Genomic DNA, 20,319 nt, shown 5'->3' with positions numbered 1-20,319 from the left:
GTGGGGGAAAGATACTGAATGTAGGGATCCCTCTCCTTGGTTCATGCCCCACCCTAGAGCTTAAAAGCAGAGGGGCTTCGGTATATGGCTGCTTTGAGAAATTCATCAGCGATGGCCCAAGAAGTGAAAGCAAACACGTACTAACTACACTATCCAGACATGAACTTTTTTTTTTTAATGGAGACACCTTGTTGATCACAATTTATTTCGAAGTCATGAAATGCCAGCAACAGAACAGACTGAATCAGCAGGTCAGGCTGGACAAATACTTGATTGTAGCCATGGTTGGTGGCTATGGGCAGCAGCACTGAGTTACGCAACAAGGCAACAGTTTTTCTTCCACCTTCCTGACACGGCTGCCAGGTAAGGCAAAGGATGGACAGCTGATGAACTGTACGAACCATGCAAGAGTAACAAATGTGAGAGTAGGTGTGTAATAAATACTTGATGACATTAGAGGGGAAGGGGGAAGGGGGGGGGGAGAGACTCATTAAAAATTTTTTTTTCTGCAAGATGTTAAAGCTGTTTTAAGTTTTGTCACCAGCACGGTGGGCAGTCCAGTCCAGCAGTGATGAACTGGTACATGGATCAGTTTTTAACCAATATCCCTCTTCACGTGAAAAGGTTTGAACAAATTTACATATCCACTTGCTAAAGCTCTGGGGTTAAAGTAGTGATCAGTAATCAACATTTATTTCACACCTAGGCAGAATGACCAGAACTGAAGACTACTGTTCAGCTTCATCTTCAATTACTTCAATTCTGCGAGGCCCGTAGAGTAGAACGTAAGCTATATGCCAGTCTCCACCCCCAGATAACCTCAAAATGTCTTCAGGTGTAACGATGCTGACTTTGTCATCATCAAATTTAATCCACTCATCTGCAAGAAAAACAAGGGGATGATTTGTAATTCAGGCCCATCAAATTTAGGACTGCTCAACAGCCCCTTAACTACCCTTCCCAGTTTCCTCTTTTAAGCTGTTTTACTTCATTTTTTTTTTACCTTGTTTCCTTTTAACCCAAGACACGTAATGCCCAGAGGAACTTGATCTGCCTTGATGCGTTAGCACTGCTTGCAGGTCATAGTAGCCGCAATTATTAGAACCAATATCTGAAGGAGAAGGGGAAAAAAGTTGCATAAGTCTTACATGGAAGAACGTCAGCATTTTTAACAGCAGGCAGACCTGTAACACGTTAGCCACAATGGCTAACAGCCACATTCACACAGCTACAGCAGTGTAGCTGTGTACAACTCCATCTACAGCATGGTTCTAAAAACCCTGTGAACTAAAAGCAGCAGCTTTCAGAAACGATATTCCCTGAAGAAACAGGCACTGTTGGGCATTTTCATGACATAAATTTGCATCCTGGATGCAGTGCAAATGCAGTAAGCCCAAAGCACTGAACAGACGATGCATGGTCAGCAAACGTGATACTTCTGGGCAGGTTCAGCCAATACTTCCTTTAGGTATCAGCTGCTGTCTGCGTTCAGGGCAGGCTCTTCAAATTTTTGCTTCCATTTCAGCTTCCAAACAAGCTCACCAGACAACCGCATGTTACATGCTAATGTCTCTTAGGTGCATGTTTCCTATACATCACCTTGTCAGCTGGGTAACAGTCTTGTCAACTGAGTGGCATTTTAACCTGCCTAATCTTTCAGGTTCTTATATTTCTGTCACTTTCTGAAGATTAATATTCAAAGGCACTAGAAAAAAATAAACAGGGTTCTCAAGTACTCCTACTATTGGGTTCATTTAAGCATGTGTTTATGGGAAGTTACTTTAAAACAGCTATATGTCCCCCCATACTCACCGTCAGGAAAAGAGAATGGTTCATATTTGACTTCCTTCTGTGCACCATCACTTTTACTAGACTGGAAAAACAGAATACGCTAAATTAAAGTGGAAATGCTTTGGAGAAAAAGCTTTAGCACAATCCTACTAAATATTATCTCCACATTAGGTTTAGAAACACTTTTAAACAAAACATTTTTGTTTAACAGAACAGATTCTACTGAAACAGATTCTTCTACAGTAATTCTAATTGGACATCCAAAAACTTAACCTAGACAGTAACACCTCTACGAGCAAGTACGTAACCATTTTAGCACATATTGCCCTGGTGGTTCAGCTACAAAATTTACAGTTTTGGAGCACCAAAGCAATTCTGCAATTTCACAATTTTATTCCTTGTTGGGGACTTGCTAGCAGCAGAAGCAGCAACAAGACAACACCAGACAAAGTACTGATATATTGTTTTAAAATAGCTGTCTTCTTGCTCCTAGCCACGTAAAAAGAGATGCAAGCCTTATTCAAGTATTTAAGCAAAACTGCCAAGAACGAGGCCAAGAAAAGGCTAGCAAGTGATAAGTCAGTTTTAGAATATGTGAGACAGGGTGGGAAATGAAGCCAACCACCAAAATTTTAGATGGCAGGCTCTTAGCCCGTTAGTCAGACAAGTCCTTGTACAGCCCTTTCTTGTACAGCTGCTGAGCAGGGAGGGAAGAGCTATCTGTAACTGCACTGAAGCGAACTGCCAGCAAGCAGCGAGAGAATCACTTTGTGCAGCTCACAGTAAACCTTTCTGCATAACAACAGTATGCAGAAACACTGCATTAATGCATTTTGAAATAAAAGCATTAAAAATGCAATAATTATATACATTTGATATTTACACACGCATATATTCTGATATACTAAGCCAGACTGTACATGTTCTTTCCCTGGAACATTTGAATTCTCATGTCTGAAAGCCTCCAGAACCCTCAGTTCCTTCAGAGGGAGTTTTTCCACAAAGGCAGGATTTTCCCAGGTGTTTGGCTACCCAAACAAGCTCTCCATGTTCTGTATGCAGTAATGCCCAGCACCAGTTTTGGTAGTAACTTGCCTATGAAGTACACAATCCTGCAAGCAGTTGCATGGTTCTGCACCCTGCTCCTACTGACTCCGGTCCCAAAGCAGACCCACCAGGAACAGAGTCAGAGTTCCCCTGATCTTCAGAAAAAAAAGCATTTTAAGAGGGAAATGGTCACACTCGCTTGTTTCAAGCAGAACACTTTGAACACTGATTGCAATCAACTGAGTAGTTGATAAGCCTTGTGTATATAAACAAAAAGGGAGTCAAGGTGCTACGCTCAAGTGTAACATGAAACTGAAGAGCTTTTTACTCCATCAGTAATGTGATTCCATCAACGTATAACTCTGATTAGAACATAAAGTGCAGAGATCCTGCAGTGTACATGATCAAAGAATCTGATTAGATTAAGAGAAGCTAGAAAAAACATGCAATGCTTTGGCCCATAGGATCAACGCTCAGATTTTTTTTTACAAGCACTGCAGATGTATGACCTGTCTGAACAAACCGTCCATGAAAATGCCAAACGAACTTACATTCTTTGGCTGCTGATTTACTTTTTTGTCCTCTAGATCTTTGAATTTTGATCGGTAAGAAACCATTTTTTCCTGAAGATCTGGCGTACACAGCTCATACACATCCAACATAAGAGGAAACTTAACATCCTAGGAAGTGAAAAGCACAAGTATTATTAGCATAGCGTAGTATTCCACATTGAAGTGTTCTCCCACAGGATACCAAGTCACTAAGTCCAATTAAATGCAACTCATCATATTAATGACAGCTTGATCTACTTTAGCGTGTAGAATAACTTTTGCGGATAGCATTCGCGTGAAGGACTACAGTACTTTCCACAGAAGCATGTCTCATTTGGTGTAAAACAAACCACGATTTGCCATGGACATCCACATATATACACATATAAATATTTAGATTCTTTCTGGATAGCTGCCATACTTTTGCACTAGGGAAATCCTACGCAGGCCTAAGGAAAGAAACGCATGGAGATTGTGCATTTGCAAAAAATGTCTACGTGTTATCTGAACAACCTTCTGTGCTGGCTACCATGTGCCTTCAATTCCCATTGCCTTGCTCGTCATGGAAAGAGTGGGCATCATCAACCCCACTGCTCCCTGGGAAGCCTGGGAGTCTGACAGCCAAGGACAATAGGAAGGACGATGGGAACATTGAGCTGCTTGCAACTGGTTCTTGCATTTGGCAATCAGAAGACTCAGGCAACTAAGACAGGAAGTGTTTGTTAGCAAAAGCATTCTCTCACCAAATTTAGATCACTATTCAATGACTAAAAGCCTTCTCCTTAATTAAATGTTCTCTGAAACACTGGTGAGAGAGGTAAAAAATCCTAATGACACTGGAGCAATATCATTTCTGTCCCTTACTTCCCCTTCCCCCAGTCTATTTTGATAGCACAATTCGCCACGTACCATCACAACTGGGAACAAAGCTGCTTTGTCTCAAGCAACGAAGTTACACGGTTAATATTTTAAATAATGTAAAAGTAATTTTAAAGCAAACAATTCAGTAAATAATTTGCAAGTTATCTACCTATGATGAAAAGCATAAAGAATTAAACTATACTAAGCAGAAAACTTACCTTAAGAACTTTGGCATTCACAGATTCTTTCTCTTTGTAAAAAAATCTAACCATCTGAATAGTCAGGTATGCTGGCAAGCGACTAATTTTAGACTAAAAAAAAAAGTTTAGAAGACACAGTTACTTCAGATATTCACAGATCACTTATACCTTAAACACTACTCATCCTAAATTATAAGGTATTGTAGGAACATACTTGCACATAAAGGAATTAAACAAGCCCTCCCATCTTGTAGCTCTATACAGTAGTGTATGTACTCTATCATCCTGTGCTGTATCATAGAGAGAGCAACTCACGGATTTGATATAGAGTGCATTTCTCTGCAAAGTCGGAGAGAGTTTGGTGATTTCCTCTTGAAGACGCTGTTGAGAAAAATAACAGACACACTTACAAAACACACAGCTTAAAGCATGACATGGACAAACAAACTAAATGTTACTCTGGCGATCTATTCTGTTGCTATCATCAGGAATTTATAAATTCCTTGACACAACGGCCATGGCCATTCATTTGTTCAGCTCCACATTCATCATTCACGAGACCTAACACTGCTACGCTTCTCTCTGCAGAAAGCGTAATTTCGCAAAATGTGGTTCTCTTGCAGTTTAAGAATCTGGATTTGGTTATGAATGTGTCGTGCCATGCCTGGAACACAATGAAAGAAGATTTTGAAGTTTCCTGTGGCATGAATATTTGCACAGTTTTTAACTGTCAGTCTGAAGTAGACAGAGCTGTATATATAAGGAGATCGGTGGCGATACTCTGCTTCCAGGGCCTTTTCCGAGTTCAGGGAAAGACTGACCTGGTTGTCAGTGGTGGGACAATTTGTTGCTACAGGCAATCCAGCATAAGAATTCTAGAAGACCTTTTTGGCCTAAAAGTGAGGTTTCTTTTTTCATAATCTTTATAATCTGTAAGCATTAACTATTTCTCTTAGTTTTCCTTCCAAGTTCTTTCAAAAAAATAAAAAGCAGATCCAAAGATTATCTGAGAACCGTGCAACTTGGTCCAATCCTGTACAAACCAAATCACTGCTTCCAAACGTACTCTTACACAAATACTCTGTAGGAGCAGTTACTACAAAGTTTTGTAGTAGATCTTCTCCTTGCTCCTTCAAATTCTCCCGAAAATGTGTAAATAAATAAATCAAGTTTACAAGTATATACAAATGCACATGCAGACTTCTTTAACAAGTCCTATTTAAGTAAAGAGCTTACAGATGATGTTGTTTAATGGAAAATTACCCCAACTCCCCAGTCTGCAAAACTGAAATGTAGTTGTTCCATTACCTGTCTTGTTTGTTTCTCCCTCTTCAAACACAGCAATCAAAATACTACCCTGTCTTAAAACTGACTTTTGGAGAACCATTTACAGCATCTTTAATTCACGATACTGCTCAGTCTAAAGTATAATTTGTGTAAAGCGTAAAAAACAATTGTTCAGCTGGCTTACAAGGAATAGATTGGCTTGCATTTGGATACCTGCATGAGGGAGACCATATCAGGATCCAATAAAAAAAAAAAGTCTCTGAAGTCTGCTTTATATTAACATGTAATTCATGTTCATTTCCATCCACGCAACCACCTCAAAAAATCTTGGAACTCAGTAAAGCCTGGACAGCAGATGTGAATTCTAAGTCAGGCATAAATGAAAAAAGAAAAAAAAATCACTGCAAAAAACAGGCCTTTAGAATTTCAATTAAACAGAAAGCTGTAATGACTTACCAATTTTAGTCCTGTAAACAGATATTTCACTTCTTGATTGATAAAGCAGCTAAGCTGAAGCTGATTCTCCTTTCCTTTAGTTACTTCCTCTTCTTCAGCTTCCGTACATTTCATGCTTCACGAAATTAAGGAAAACCACCAAGAGCTGAACTACTGCTCTACTGAAAACACCACGCTGAATGGCACAGTAATTTAAGTAAGACAATCCTGTGCTTGTGCATCGCAGTACTTTTACTTCTCCCAGTATAAAAATGAAGATTTGAAGCAGACATTCATTCTGACCAGTCTGTTCCTTCGTGACTAACGACAAGCAACAGCTGAGGCAGGCAGCATAGCAAACTAAGTTTTCCATCACTACCTGAGCTTCCAAGGACTGCTTTTTTCTTTTTTCCCCTCCCCCCGCAGGTCACAGATCATACTAACTAGCTGCCAATATCAAGTCTTGAAGCCCTTCTGTAATATTATTAATTATAAACAACTTCTACTCCTGCTGCTGGCCAGACTTCCCATTTCTTTAACTCTGCATGACCTCCTTTCTGTGCCTTGCATGTGTTCTCTTCACTGAAATGAAGCCCATTTCTTCCTTATTTTCTACATGTTCTTCTAACCTTTCCATCCAACATTTTGTCATACTTCCAACACTTTTCTTTCATCCACTTCATTTTACTGACATATTTTTCTGACTGCTCTGAATGCATTTAAATGTTGCTGCCTTAATAACACTTTTTAAAGCTTGCAACACAGCTTTTCTACCAAGTCCCTTTCTCCTGCCATCAGCCTATGCATCATTCTTCTTAGCTACTCACTCTGCTCCTCCCAGCTACTTCAGGGATAACAAACAGCATGGGATAGGGAGAGAGAGATGCACGACACACCTTAAAAAAAAAAAAAAAGGACTTCACTCTTCATTGCTACCAACCTATGAGATACAGTACCTCACCTTAGGGGATGCTTCCGTATTTCAAAAGAGCGACGTTCACAGTATAAATCTTTCTGAAAAGTGATGGTGAGTTTAATAAGGAACAGGATTTGGGGAGGAAGAAGAGTAATTGCTTGGCATGACACGCATGCTCCAAGTGGCCTGCTTTCTGTTCTCGCTGTAAAAAAAGCTACTAGGAAGTTGTGAGCTGAATTAATTTCTTACTTTTTAATAATTACATATCTAACTTATTTCTAACTTATTTCTAATTACATATCTAACTTATTTCTAACTTATTTCTTAAACCAATTTCATTTCTTAAACCAACCTCATATCAAGTCATCATTTGTCCATGTTTAGTATGCCAAAATTATCAGCAACACTCGCTTATAAGCCAAAAAAATGCTATTTAGGAAGGTAATTACTTTTATTTGGATGGAGCATCTTAGCACCTGAAGCAGATAACTGGAAATATTTTCTGGAGAGGAAGTATGGTATTTAAACTCACTGTTTTTTCTCTTGCAAATTTCCCTTACTTTTCTTCCTCCTCTCTCAAAGTATATGGAAACTTAATTTTAACTGTTGTGTACTCCTGCAATACATCATTCCCTCTTTTACCCAACAAGCACCTTTATTTTCTACGCTATTCTGGATGATGTTTTTCATCCTCCCTGCACTCAGTTACTGAAGCACAGAATTGTTGTCATTCTTTATGCCTTGCCTTAGTGTTTAGGATACGCTGTTTCAAATTCGATGCTGAAAAACTGATCAATTAAGCTCTTCTTTTTAGAAGTTGTTGCTGCAGCTCCAGAATCTGTCTGTGAAACAAATTATCTTATGATGTAACTTCAAATAGCAGGTAAAGACAGTCATCTTCACAGACAAAATAACCCCATTTAAAGTCTTTGAAGCCTTTTCCTTCACCTTTCAACAGGTGCATTTTCTCCTAGTCGATCTCCTCATGCCACGTCAAAGTTCTGAGACAAATGCATTTATAGCTCTGCTGTTAAAGCATATCAGCAAGATTTCAATCAAGAAGTGCCACCCACTAGGTTAAACCTGGCTAAATTTCTATGGTTAAATCAGTCTAAATCTAAATTTCAGAGCAGTCTATCACATTTACGCTACTGCCAAGACTGTTCAGAAACAGTCTGCAGAGAAAAGAGAGTCAAGTCTGATAAAGCCTTGGGAAGAACTAAGTAATTCCTGAGCAGGTTCATTAAGTTACCTTGCTGTGCAGAACAGCATTCTTGTTGCTAAGAATGCTGCAGCACAAAGATGTTTCTTCAGACAAAGAACGCTCTTACATGCTAGATGCATGGGTTACCAGGGCCAGTTGCTGCATGCTCAGACTCACTACCACCCTCGTCCAAAGCATGCCCTAGAAGGTCCAAATGGAAAGTACTCCTAAAGCATTCCTCCACATAATACAGACAGCAATATGCTGATCAGACATACCAGAAAATAATTTCACTTCCTGGACCACAGACACTTGTTAAAGAACTCAGAGAAGAGATGACTCTTAACAAAAACGTACGTGAAGTGCAAGTAAAATATTATAAATCCTAACTCCAGTAGAGTAAGACTACAATTACCTCCATCACTGTATCACCTTCTATGCCTTCCAGCTTCTGCTGTAGTACCCTCATCATCTGCACCCAGCACTCATTGGCATCCTAGGAGAGCAACACAACGTTAGATGTGACTAGCGGCAGAATGATTGAATAAATGGTATTAATATCATCCTTCTACATGCTGTAAAACCAAAAGTAAAGATTCCTTAACTAGGAAATTTATCCCTATTCCAGCATATGTTTTCAGAGCCGGATTACATTCAACTTTTCTAGAGAGTACAAAAGCACAGCGGGACAAATTATTTTAACAGCAGGAGAATGTTAACATATCTGTGTTCTTGACTTCCAACATAATACAGAATTTTCAAAGAACAAGCTAATAATCCTCCTTACCTGCTGAAGGTACTGTCCTTGATCACCTTTCTCTGCAAACTGTGGGAAGGCCATATGTAAAAACTGCAGAAGAATGATAGGCGGGATACTGGAGGAAGTTTTATCCATGGAATCAAACAAGTCTCTAAGAGCTTGAAAAAAAGTGAATATTTTAAGAAGTGGAAAAAAAAAAAAAAAAAACATTTCAGGAAATTTAAATGTAACAGCATAATGACAGCAATATTTGAAGATCAATCATTTAACAGTGTATTTAACAGTGTCCCCAGTTTGATCTTTCCAAAACAGGGTGAAATTTTCCAGGTGGGATAACAGGTGCACCTAACATCTCATTTGTGAGCATGACTTTGAAAGTGAAAAGGTGACAATTCTGAGTTTGGCACGTAGTGCCTTGTCTTTCCTGGCTGCTAAAAGAAAAACATTTTTGAACAGTTCAGATTTAACTTGAAATTCAACTGAGGAGCAACGTTTCCACAGTCGGACAACACCTAGAGAAACCAGAAGGCGTTCACAACCTATACTCTAGAGCAGCTCAAGTTCCACCAGCTACTCAAAACCAAAATACATTTTCCCCAGCTAAATTATCTAGAAAACGCTCGTGCTTTATTTAACACCCAGGAAAACAAGTATGCATGTGCATATGTGCAGACAGTTCCGAACTATGTGTAATTCCATGAATGATACCAATTGCACGACAACACACAGGGCTTTCTTTTTGGCTCCAGACACACTACTATATACGTCTCACCTAACCATGCTACAGCATTTTACCCCCACAAATCACTTCAGACACCTGCTAACCCTCACAACAACCCTGTGAGGTAGGCAATGGTCTGTCTTCACTAATTTACAAGCAGATAGATTAATGAATGAATGATTCACCTGGTACTGATGAATCAAGGTCACAAGGAACCAAGGTCAGTTTCTGCCTCTCTTTAAGGAATACTTTCAGTGACTTTGGTAAGAGGGACAATTGATATGAAACAACAATTAAAACAAATGCCCTAAGCATCACGCGGGAGTTCTTGACCAGCCCAGCACCAAAGAGTTATCTAAGATTTACTCAGATCTTAAACTACTACAACTCCTAAAAAAGCACAGTTGTCATCTTAAAAAGAAAATAAGGGACAAAGTGAAGGCAGCGGAAAGGGGAGGGGCAGGCATGGTTGTATAGTGTAACCATTGAACTTACCACCCCAAAATTCGATCAGCAGGCATACCCACAAACTGGACCTTTCCTTCCTTATATTGTTTTGTTTTTCCTTAAATGGACTGGTAGAAATCCCAGTGTCCTGGCCCAGCATCTTAGTGGGGCAATGAAATAGAGTGAAAAAAGAAAAAGTGGAAAATTGTACCCTTGTTCAAGTGTAAGGGGTCTAACTAGAATTCTAGTTAGAACATGGAGGTTAAGGGGCCATCATGAGCTCCCACACCGTGAGCACCCAGATCAACACAGTAAAGAGTAACGTTCCTTTTGAAGATACTGCTTTCAGTTATGAAAACTAACACCACCGATAGAGCATCAGCTTCTGCCCTAACAGTAATGCTCAGCCAATAAAACATTGAAAAATATCAATGGAGTATATGTGCTAGGGGTACAGTGTTAGCCTACAGCTGCTCACTGAAATATTTCTACACAAAACGATCAAATGGGCCGATGGACGCAAGCGGACTTAGAAATTTCCAATGACCTTATGTCTACATGTTAAACAGTAACAGATACAAATGCTTTCTATCTAAACCTAGGTAACGTTTGAATATATTTCTCCCAGTGTGCAGCTACGTAACATGCAGCAATGCACACTTTGCAGCCATAGTCTAACCTTCAAAGACACTGAGTAACGAGTAAAGTGAGCTCCCCAGTGCTGGCAGATCTGAAATTCCTAAGGCATGTGCACTAAAGAAACATACACAGCGCTCTAACTGCAATTTTCATCTCTAGTTGGCAGGAAATCACACGGTAGCCTAACAACCTACGTTTTTCTCTAAACACCAACCTGCAGTAATGTACTGAGCAGAGGCCATTTCTCCTGAAGCTCTTAAGGCACCACCATACCTAAAAGAGAAGAAAAGCAATTTGTATGTAGTCACACTCGATCACAAAGAGCATTCAACTTTTTAAATCAAAGCAGGTGGCAGTCAGATTTAAACATATCTATCAAAAGACCTCAATCATTAAAATGGAAGTAATGGAAGAAAAGACTTACTCAAACCAAAGTCTCTGTTACTCTGCAAGCAATGCACGGAAGCACTGGCACACAGAAAACCAGCATCCTTGAGAATACGTAAATGCTACTTCCCCGACCCATTTGCCTCAAAGAGGCAATCTGTTTTTAAAGAAACTGAGAAAAAATCTGAATAGAAGCTACCTGATTTCTGAAACATTTGCCAGAGCTGCTTTAGATGCTTGGGGAAAAAAAAAAAGAAAAAAAGCAACCTTCAAGGGTAGATGGCAGATAAAACGCACAGAGATGGAGAGCAGTCTTCCTCCTTCCACAGCAGAAGTAAAACAGCGAGAGGTGACACATTTTGGAGGGGGGGAGGCATTTCTCACACTGGAAAACTAAGCAAATCTTCCCACACTACCAGAACCTACTACTCTTTAAATGTTTCCTTAATTTACCACCTGCATGAGGAACGGATGGCTTTCTCAAAGGATTTCCAGATCCTCGAAGAATTTCTGAAGTTTTGACAAATGTGAAGGCCAGCTAATAATTAAACTAACCGGTTTCAGAAACAACCATAAATCACAACATAATGGCATATTGTTTTTTGGTAAAAATCCTGCGTATTTGAGTAGTTGTCAGGGAAAAGCACGCAGTTTAATGATTCTATTCCCTTACAGGAAAACATACTGTCTCTTCTGATAATGCCAAGGGGCCTTCAAGCAGGAGGGTGCGTTCTGGTGCAATCTCAGACTGAACTTTAAAAATTCTGCTCGTTGCCAGATGATGGGCAGGAAGCTTGCCTCCTGTCACACTACAAAAACGGGAATACCCTCGCAGAGATCAACTGAACGGATGATTAAAACGAAGCCATACTAATAAGTTTTCTCGTTTAAGACCTTTCACCTCTCTTCCACTGCCACAGACCCTTCCATACCGTTATTGAGCGGAGAAGGCCAAATAAAGGCCAACTCTCTGGTGGCAAACAGAGCAGGAATGTACAGACCCTGACTTCCCACAGACAAAAAGGCCACATCTTGTTCAGCAATCTGCCAGCTTTATAGGGTACGTTATGGCATTTGGTACGTTACATTTATCAAACACTCTGATTCAGTGTAGTATCACACTGAAATAAACAGACTTTTCTAAAATGACAACACCAAAGAGCAAGAAAAAGGTTTAAAACAAACTTCCCAGTTCTAAATAGTTGAGGCTCACTTGCTAATAGAGAGAATAAAATTTAATTATTTGAATAATTACTGTTTATACTGATTTTTTAGAAAATCCAGTCAAATACCAAGGTACCAACTAAGCACCATATTTTACAGGAATTAATTTTACCCTAAGACAGCAAAGTTCTACCTAAACCTCACAACCTTTAAATACTGATGGTTCTTTAATTATAATTGATCTGGAGGACAAATCCAGGCTGATACTGCCACACATTCTTTCTTAATCTGATCTTTATAATTCTCCCAAGAGTTTCTTGTAGATTCCTCACCAAAAAAAATAAAATCATTTCCACATTTTAACCCAGAATCACACAAAAATAAGTCAGGAAAGTTACTCTACAGTCAAAACTAATAAAATAGATTCTTATAGACACGGCTTCTGCTCCCTACACATCCACGTCACGCAAACTCCAGCTTCTTCCAGCTTGCTGCCACAGTAATGCCCACGGATCCATCACAAAGCTTCCTGTTTCATCTCCAAGTACCAAAAGGTCAACAGTGCTGGAATTTCATATTATAAAAATGAAAACACATTATTCAACAAAGCCATTAAAATATATATGATGTGTTCTTCAAAGGAACAGGACTCCCACACACTCCTTTCATACAAAACAAGGCCATACGAACTAACACAGACAAGAGGGTTCAGAGTTCAGCGGGCTTGTTTAAGCGTTTTAAACAAGTCTTCACAGGAGTTATTTTTTAGCTAGGCAAACCTCATTCTCTCCATTAAAAACCAGTTCCAAAAAACACACAGTCTTAAGTCTTTTTTTTAAAAGCATAGACTAGCAAAGCCATAGGATAAACTGTAATTAATCATTAGCTTAATCCTTAAAAGATTTTAAGAAAAACGTATTGTTATGATAATCCATAGTAGGCACTTTGTGGAACAGTCTTCTTAACACTATTTTCTAGGCTAAAGGAAACATTCTAGTCGTGGTATTTTTATACCAAATCCTACCTTTTAAGGGCCTCTTTCACTTCTGGCACAGAGCGGATACACTGAACTGTAGCATTCATGTAGCAAGTGTTGCCAAGGTTTGTCAATCCACATGGTAATTCCATCTACCAAAAAATTTACAAGGGTGCTTAAAGGTCCGAGAGAGATGTGTAACCATTTTTTATATATAAATTGACTTTAGCTAGCAAGAAAATGGATGATCAGAGAAGCACAAAACCTGGAATAGTCCATCAGACTCTGTTATTGAGTTTTACTGAGCCATTTTCGGATTATATTAATCAATTTCACAATTTGTTGCTTTTAGAGGACATCCAGGAATGCTTTGTGTTTTTTTTCCTGTGCATGTTTAGCTTACCGAGCATATTCTTCAAGTATGGGAGTCCCTTAAAAAGTTCATTTATGATCTAATTCAAATTCTGACCTTAAAATTCTACTTCCATCAAATTTCCACAAATACTTTTGTGAGCTACACTGATGTTTTAATTAAAATAAGTTTCCAGTAGAACGCTGAATGGGATGACGTTCATAGCTAGAAACAAAAGCATTCTTTGAATCCTTCTCCAGAAGTCGGCAACAGATCTGATCTTTTTACATAACTTTTGAATTTCTGAAGTTCTGACAAATGTGAAGGCCAACTAATAATTAAACTAACCAGTTTCACAAACAACCATAAATCACAACATAATAGCACTTTTTTATTTCTTTGTTTTGTAAAAGGCTGCATTTTTGAGCAGCTGTCAGGAAAAAGCAGTTTAATGGTTCTATTCCCATACAGGAAAACTTATCAGCTAATCCAGTAACGTCAAAACGATCTTCATTTTGGAAAGAGAAGTTTACCTGATATAATATTACTTACAAGAACAAACAAAACCACAAACCAAACATGTTTTCCCTTCACAGATACAAGGAAGGCAGGAAACATCTAACTGCTCTTATTCGGGTAGATTTCTGGACGACAGTACAGCAAGGGCAATACAAAATTTGTCTTCAAAAGCATCAGCAACACTATTTTTAAGTGTGCAGTTTAGTAAATTTTCTAAAGAAAAAATAGCATTACTTATTTGACTTTTAAAATATGTTCCAGACTTCCATCACTGGGTCATCAATGTAAATTTTGTGTTTAAGAAGCTATAAGAACTCAACAAAATAATTACCATTTCGAAACGTACTTTTAAGCAACTACAAGTTCTTAAAAACTAGTAATTTTTCAAAGGTTTATAAGAAACTGAAGCTGAGAATATGCTTACAGCTGAAGCCAACTGCTCCTCTGTCATGTCTTCTACAAAGACGGGTCGAGCAATGGGCTCTTCTGGAAGCGCATCTGCAGAACCCATCATTAGTAAGGTCATCCCCTTGAAAGACAGTAAAAATAGTAGTAAGTATTTAAGCTCAGTTGTTTCCTTTAAAGAAATCATTAAGGTCTTAGCGTATTTCATGTACTTTCCCAAAGATAAACGAGATCTGTCTCTTAGTTTACAGAACTGATATTGTACTGTTTCTTATGGGTACACCTTCCTAGAAAATTAAGAAAAAAATAACCCAGGCTCTCAGTCTCTCTCAGAAAAGGCTGTAATTTTCTAATCATCTAAAAAGCAGTTAATGAGAACGATTCCATAGCACTATCTTTGTTAGACATTTCCAGTGAGTCTGGCAAGCTTGCCAGAAGCTGACAACTCCAGATTCCGATCAGGACAGAATTAAACAATTGTGGAGTAACCAGAACATTAAGTGTTCAAAAAGCTCCCTTTCTGATGGACCACTGGAGATCAAGCATCTTGAAGACTTCAGTGCAATTATCCTTCCTTCCCTTAAGTCTTCACAAATACCTTGGAAAGAAGGATAACTGAGTAGCTGACTTCCAATTTAAAAGTAGTGAAAACAATGTTTGAGATTCTCAGTCAAATAAGTCTAAAGATCTCAAATTCAGAATCCTCTGAACAATAAAAAAAATTCCTCAACTTTAGCCAAGGCTCCAGGGAAACATTTCAGATGTACGTTGGTGAAAATTAGTATTCTGACAATACTCATTAGGAATTTATTCTCTTTTACACCTGGAAAACAACTGGGAAAGGAAGTAACATCCTTTGGTCTGGCACATTCTGAGGATGTTAAACCGATCAAACAGTCAGGTTAGGCATGAGGACAACATAACATTCACAGGGGAAAGAATCTTGTTACCATGCCTGCTGGACTATTACAAGGAAAAGGAGTCTGTCAGCATTCAACAGGGATACCGCTATACATCAAAGGGAGAGAAAAGGGTATCTGCAGGCCCTGAAAAATAAGGTGCTAAGGAGAAGGATGGGCAACTGAAAGGACAGAAACTGCTTTCACAGTGCAAGTAAAACCCTATAAGTTATATAAAACACTGTTAAAATAAATAAGGCAGCTATAAGCATAACAGTATGCAGAGAAGGACTGGAGTTTTTGCTTAATGACAGCTACTCTAGCTGCAACTTATTGCTACAGGCTGCTAAGAGCTGCTCAGGAACTAATGATGAGGGTAAGAGTCACGCTAACTTACTCAATCTGCTCAATAAAGAACTGGAGTAAAACCTGTACCAAACAGATGTTACAGGATACCTACAGAAATGAAAACGATCAAAAACAGAAAAACCTTTGTGGTCCCCTGTTACAATACTATATAGGTAAGAAACACAAATATGTTCACTTTTTGCTCTCTTTTTGAACAAATTCAAAGATGGGAATAAGCGTTATTGGTGGCTTTCTTTTTAAAGAACAGCTATCTAGCACAGGAGATGAATTTCTGTGGGTTGTTAAAAAAGGAAATAGGCAGCGCAGTAGCTTCAGCATTCCTAACGTAAGGATTCTCCACACTGGGGACGTACAAGCACAACAGACTGCAGGCAGTGCCCAGGTTCACAAGTTCTCTTAAATAACATCGCTTATTATCATGGTCACAGACAGACTACACAGAAGACCCGCTCATCTGACCCAGCATGTTTCTTGTAAGAAAGAAAGATACTCCAATACTTCACAAAGATGGTGTAATTTCTCTGCTGATGCTATTCTTTTTTAAATTCTTTATTATTATTATTTTTACAAATCAATGGTAAGGACTTAGTAAGAATGCTTAGCTGTGACAACTCTCTAATTACTCTTCATCAAGGCCTGATTTTTAAGAAAGAATACACGCTAAGACAAAATTGATAGAGAAACAGGTATTTTACATTTTGCTAGTTTGAGCTTTTGGCACTTAAAGAATTCAATTATTCCTTAGAACTTACGTTTTTTATTTTTAAGTTTCCCCAGTCATCATCCTGTATGTGAAATGAAATAGAAGTTAATTTTCCACCAAAAGACAAGCATTTTCAGTAATATTAATCATGCATTTCTAAATATACAATCATGCTTCATCCCAAACTCCAAAATATTAACAATTTACACATCAAGTCTTGTCAGACTGAAATAAAAAACAATCAAACTATCTATTTAATACAGCTCTTTACTTGCTTTTTAACGCTGCTCAGCTGTAAACATTTTTCTAAGAAAGTTGCCTATATTGCACAGAGGTACGTCTCCAGCACTTAAGTACCCAAGCAGCATTTCTTAAACAAACTAAAAAGCAGAAAGTTGTGTTCAGATTCTGAACATTAAAAAGGAACAAAAAACCTCCCCACCAAGCAGAGCAGATTTTGGGGCAAACGAGACAAAAGCGTTTTAGAACAGCAGTACCTCCCAGTCATTTAGCAAGAAACTTTTGCTAATATTTTCTAGTAGAAGGCAATGAATCGCAGAGTATTTCTGAAAAGTATACCCAGGATACAGACAGATCTTCTAGGGAAACACTCAAAAATATTGTTAATGACGTTACAGTGCGATAAAGAAATAATACAGAAAAAAAGATCTCTACCTTCAGAGTTCCTCCTTTAACCATCACCTTCTGTCTAGCTGGTTGAACTCCAGTCAATGCGAACAACTGGGCTTTGAAGACCATCGGAGGTTCGTCAGTGTTAAGCTCCACACCATCGAATTTCTCTTTTCCCCACTTCACATTAACTGCAAACAAAAGTATTTTGAAACTAGGTTATTTCCTAATACTAAAGGATGGAATTACCAAGATTGAACCAGTGTTTCAAATTTTGGACTTGATACCATCTCAAAACATTACTTTCCAGCTCTAAAATTGGTCAATAATCAAGCTGAGGACCTCTTTTAGTAAAGGCATCCCTACAAAGCAACTAGAAGCAACGTGTATACTGAGAGCCTTAGCAAACATGTTTAAGAGAATGGGAAATTCTTCAGGCAAGTCTCCACCATGCAGTTACAAAGTTCACCCTTCCAACCTCGTGGCACTGTCCACTGCAAACAAACTTCTCTACAAGTCAGAAACCTTCTGCTGCCCCTTAACGCGACGTTCACCCGGCAGTGCCACTGCCGAGGCAGCCACTGTTATTGCCTGCCTCCGTTTGGGCAGCACGCACAAACAACGTACCCCCACCAAACACAGGCAGTGGCCTCGCACAGGCTGCAGCTCCCAAAGCCCTGGCCCCAGTATGGGCATAGGACTGGAATTAAGAGTTGATGTGACGTTGGGTCACACAAGCGTAGCTCGCAGTGCTGGAAACGGGATCGCCAGCAGAAACGTTAGGCACAGCAATTTTGTTTTGGTAAGGCTAGCACGACCGATGTATGACAGAAACGCCTGGAATAAATTGGGTGTTTTAGAGAACAGTTATGCTTCTTCGATCACTTCTAATCAATCACTCTCAGTACGTACAGAAATCTACTTGCTGTGGTTTTGCTGAACGCCTGCAAAATACAGCGTACAATGATGTCCTGTGTGCACAGCGGGCAGCCAAAATGCCACGTTTTGAGAGTCCTATCCCTCTGCCTACCTGGGCACCTCTTAAGTAAACCTACTGTGGCAACTCCGGGTTTCTTTCACCACCAAATTCTTGGAATTGTAATTTAAAAAAAAAAAAAAAAAAACTTTGAAGAAGGTTAGGATTTCATACGTACACAGTGCTTGTGATGGGTAATAAGGAAGAATAAACAAGACTTGCCCTAAGTTATTAGCCTACGCAGCATCTCAGTGACAGACTTTTCAGTATTCCTAGCAGAAAGCACCATCTCATTTGCACAGCCCGCTAGTTTGTTGTTTTAAACATAAATAATATCCATTATTTGGCATACGTAAGATTTAGCAAACACAAGACTTCCTATTACCGGGAAGAGAACCCAGTCACTGCACAGGCCAGCCTGACGCGGGCTCGTAAGCCTTGTGTTCCTGAACAGCCACCTGCCACTGCTGGGCGCCCAGAATCACGGAACACCCCGAGCTGGAAGGGACCCACAAGGATCATCGAGTCCAGCTCCTGGCTCCACACAGGACCACCCAAAAACCAGAATTCAGGCCATACGACTGAGAGCACAGCCCAGCGGAGACTCTCCTCCTGCAGCCTTCCCTACAAACTTTCCTTATGGAAAAGGAGGAACCCAGTCCGCCGACCCTTGAACTCCCGCTTTTAACTCGGAGAAGCCCGAGGGGCTCAGCCGCGGCTCCCACACGCGGCAGGCCGGCGGCACCCGTGGGCACGGCCCGGCCGGGCGCTGCCTCTCGGCGGCCGGGCCGCTCCCCCACCCCCGGGGCCGGCTCACCTGAGAAGAGCGGCATGGCGGCGGCGCGGCGTCCCGCGGGGGAAGGAGGGCGGGAGGGCGGGCAGCCGGGTGATGGCGGCCGGGGCCGGGGCCGGGTGGGTGTCCGGGTCCGTTCGGCGGCGGAGCCCCGCCGGGCCGTGAGCCACGCCGCCCCCGGGATGACGCTGCGGAAAGGCAGCGGGCTGCGTGCGCACCAGCGGAAGGGCGGCGCCGTCATGGCGGAGCAGCCGCCCTCACGGCAGAAAGGGCCGCCCGGGGGGGGGGGAAGCCGCCCCGGCACCCGCCCGAGGGTGGGCGTGAGGGGCAGCGCTTCTGCCTCGGGGGGGGGGAGAGGAAGGAAGGGGGCCAGCTCGCTGCCCGCCGGCTCAAAATGTAGCGGGTGCACGGGTGACGGGTCTAATTCGTTAATAAAATAGGGGGAAAAAGAGTTATTTCGAGCGAACTGAGCGCGGAGCCACCGCGAAATGCGTCTGGGAAGGGTTGGTTCCCCGAAGCGTACGGAGCCAGGTGTTGGGAGGGGAGGATGAGCGTACCAGGCAAATTTAATTTTCAGTGAAAGGTGGCTGCCGAGCCATGCCGAAGGACTGGTGCAGCAGCAGTGGACAAGAGCCCTCCAAACAGTTTAAAAAAAAAGAATTGTGAAGATACTACAATAAGTTTAGGGACATGGGCCCATGCGCCTCACATGCTACTACAAAAGCTGTTGGTGTTTGGCCGATTAAATAAACCAAAACAGAATCGTAGAATATCCCAGGTTGGAAGGGACCCGTAAGGATCATCAAGTCCAACTCCTGTTGGTGCTTAAACATACAAAAATGAAGTGAATGCCAGAATGAAACTTCTCGAATCTCTCCTCTTGGTTTCCTCAGACCCCTCCCAGCTACCGCCGCTGGAGACCCCAACCCTGTTCCACCAATAAATATATTTCCTTCATAAACACTGCTCTCAGAGCGTGGTTTTCAGTTCCAAACAGTCGACAGTTTTAAAGAACAGCCATAAAAAATAATCCAGGCCTTGAAAATAAGCTGTAACATAGAAGGCTTGGAAATTTCAGTCTTTTAGGTTTGTCGTTGAAAGGAAGTAAAGCGGGTTCTGTTGTTCATCGCAGGCTCCTAGACGTGTGGAGGAGAAGAAGCTCTGGGGAACAAGGATTGTTTTACAGAGAAGCTCCAAAGGCTGGGATGCTGAAGTGAAGCTCTGTCTTGAGCTACAATGGAGTTTCCAGTTATTGAGGCAAACTTAAGCATTGTAAAAGGCTATCAG

General features: G+C 40.6%; 1 protein-coding gene across 1 annotated transcript; it reads right to left on the bottom strand.

The window, feature by feature from the left end:
* Positions 1-152: 152 nt before the first annotated feature.
* On the bottom strand, positions 153-19,240 carry USP14 (ubiquitin specific peptidase 14). The gene is made up of 16 exons (XM_035317623.1): positions 19,057-19,240; positions 17,309-17,454; positions 16,683-16,715; positions 14,682-14,786; positions 13,435-13,538; positions 11,074-11,132; positions 9,080-9,210; positions 8,708-8,788; positions 7,851-7,930; positions 6,194-6,308; positions 4,766-4,831; positions 4,469-4,561; positions 3,390-3,518; positions 1,813-1,873; positions 1,004-1,111; positions 153-880 (listed from the first exon to the last, which is right to left on the bottom strand). The coding sequence occupies exons 1-16, from the start codon at positions 19,070-19,072 to the stop codon at positions 729-731; spliced, it is 1,479 nt and encodes a 492-aa protein (XP_035173514.1). The 5' UTR covers positions 19,073-19,240; the 3' UTR covers positions 153-728.
* Positions 19,241-20,319: the final 1,079 nt, after the last annotated feature.

The sequence above is a fragment of the Oxyura jamaicensis genome, chromosome 2, assembly GCF_011077185.1.
Source record: "Oxyura jamaicensis isolate SHBP4307 breed ruddy duck chromosome 2, BPBGC_Ojam_1.0, whole genome shotgun sequence".
Taxonomy (NCBI): Eukaryota; Metazoa; Chordata; class Aves; order Anseriformes; family Anatidae; genus Oxyura; species Oxyura jamaicensis.
Note: the sequence above shows the minus strand (reverse complement) of the source record. Positions and strands in the feature narration are given on the sequence as shown.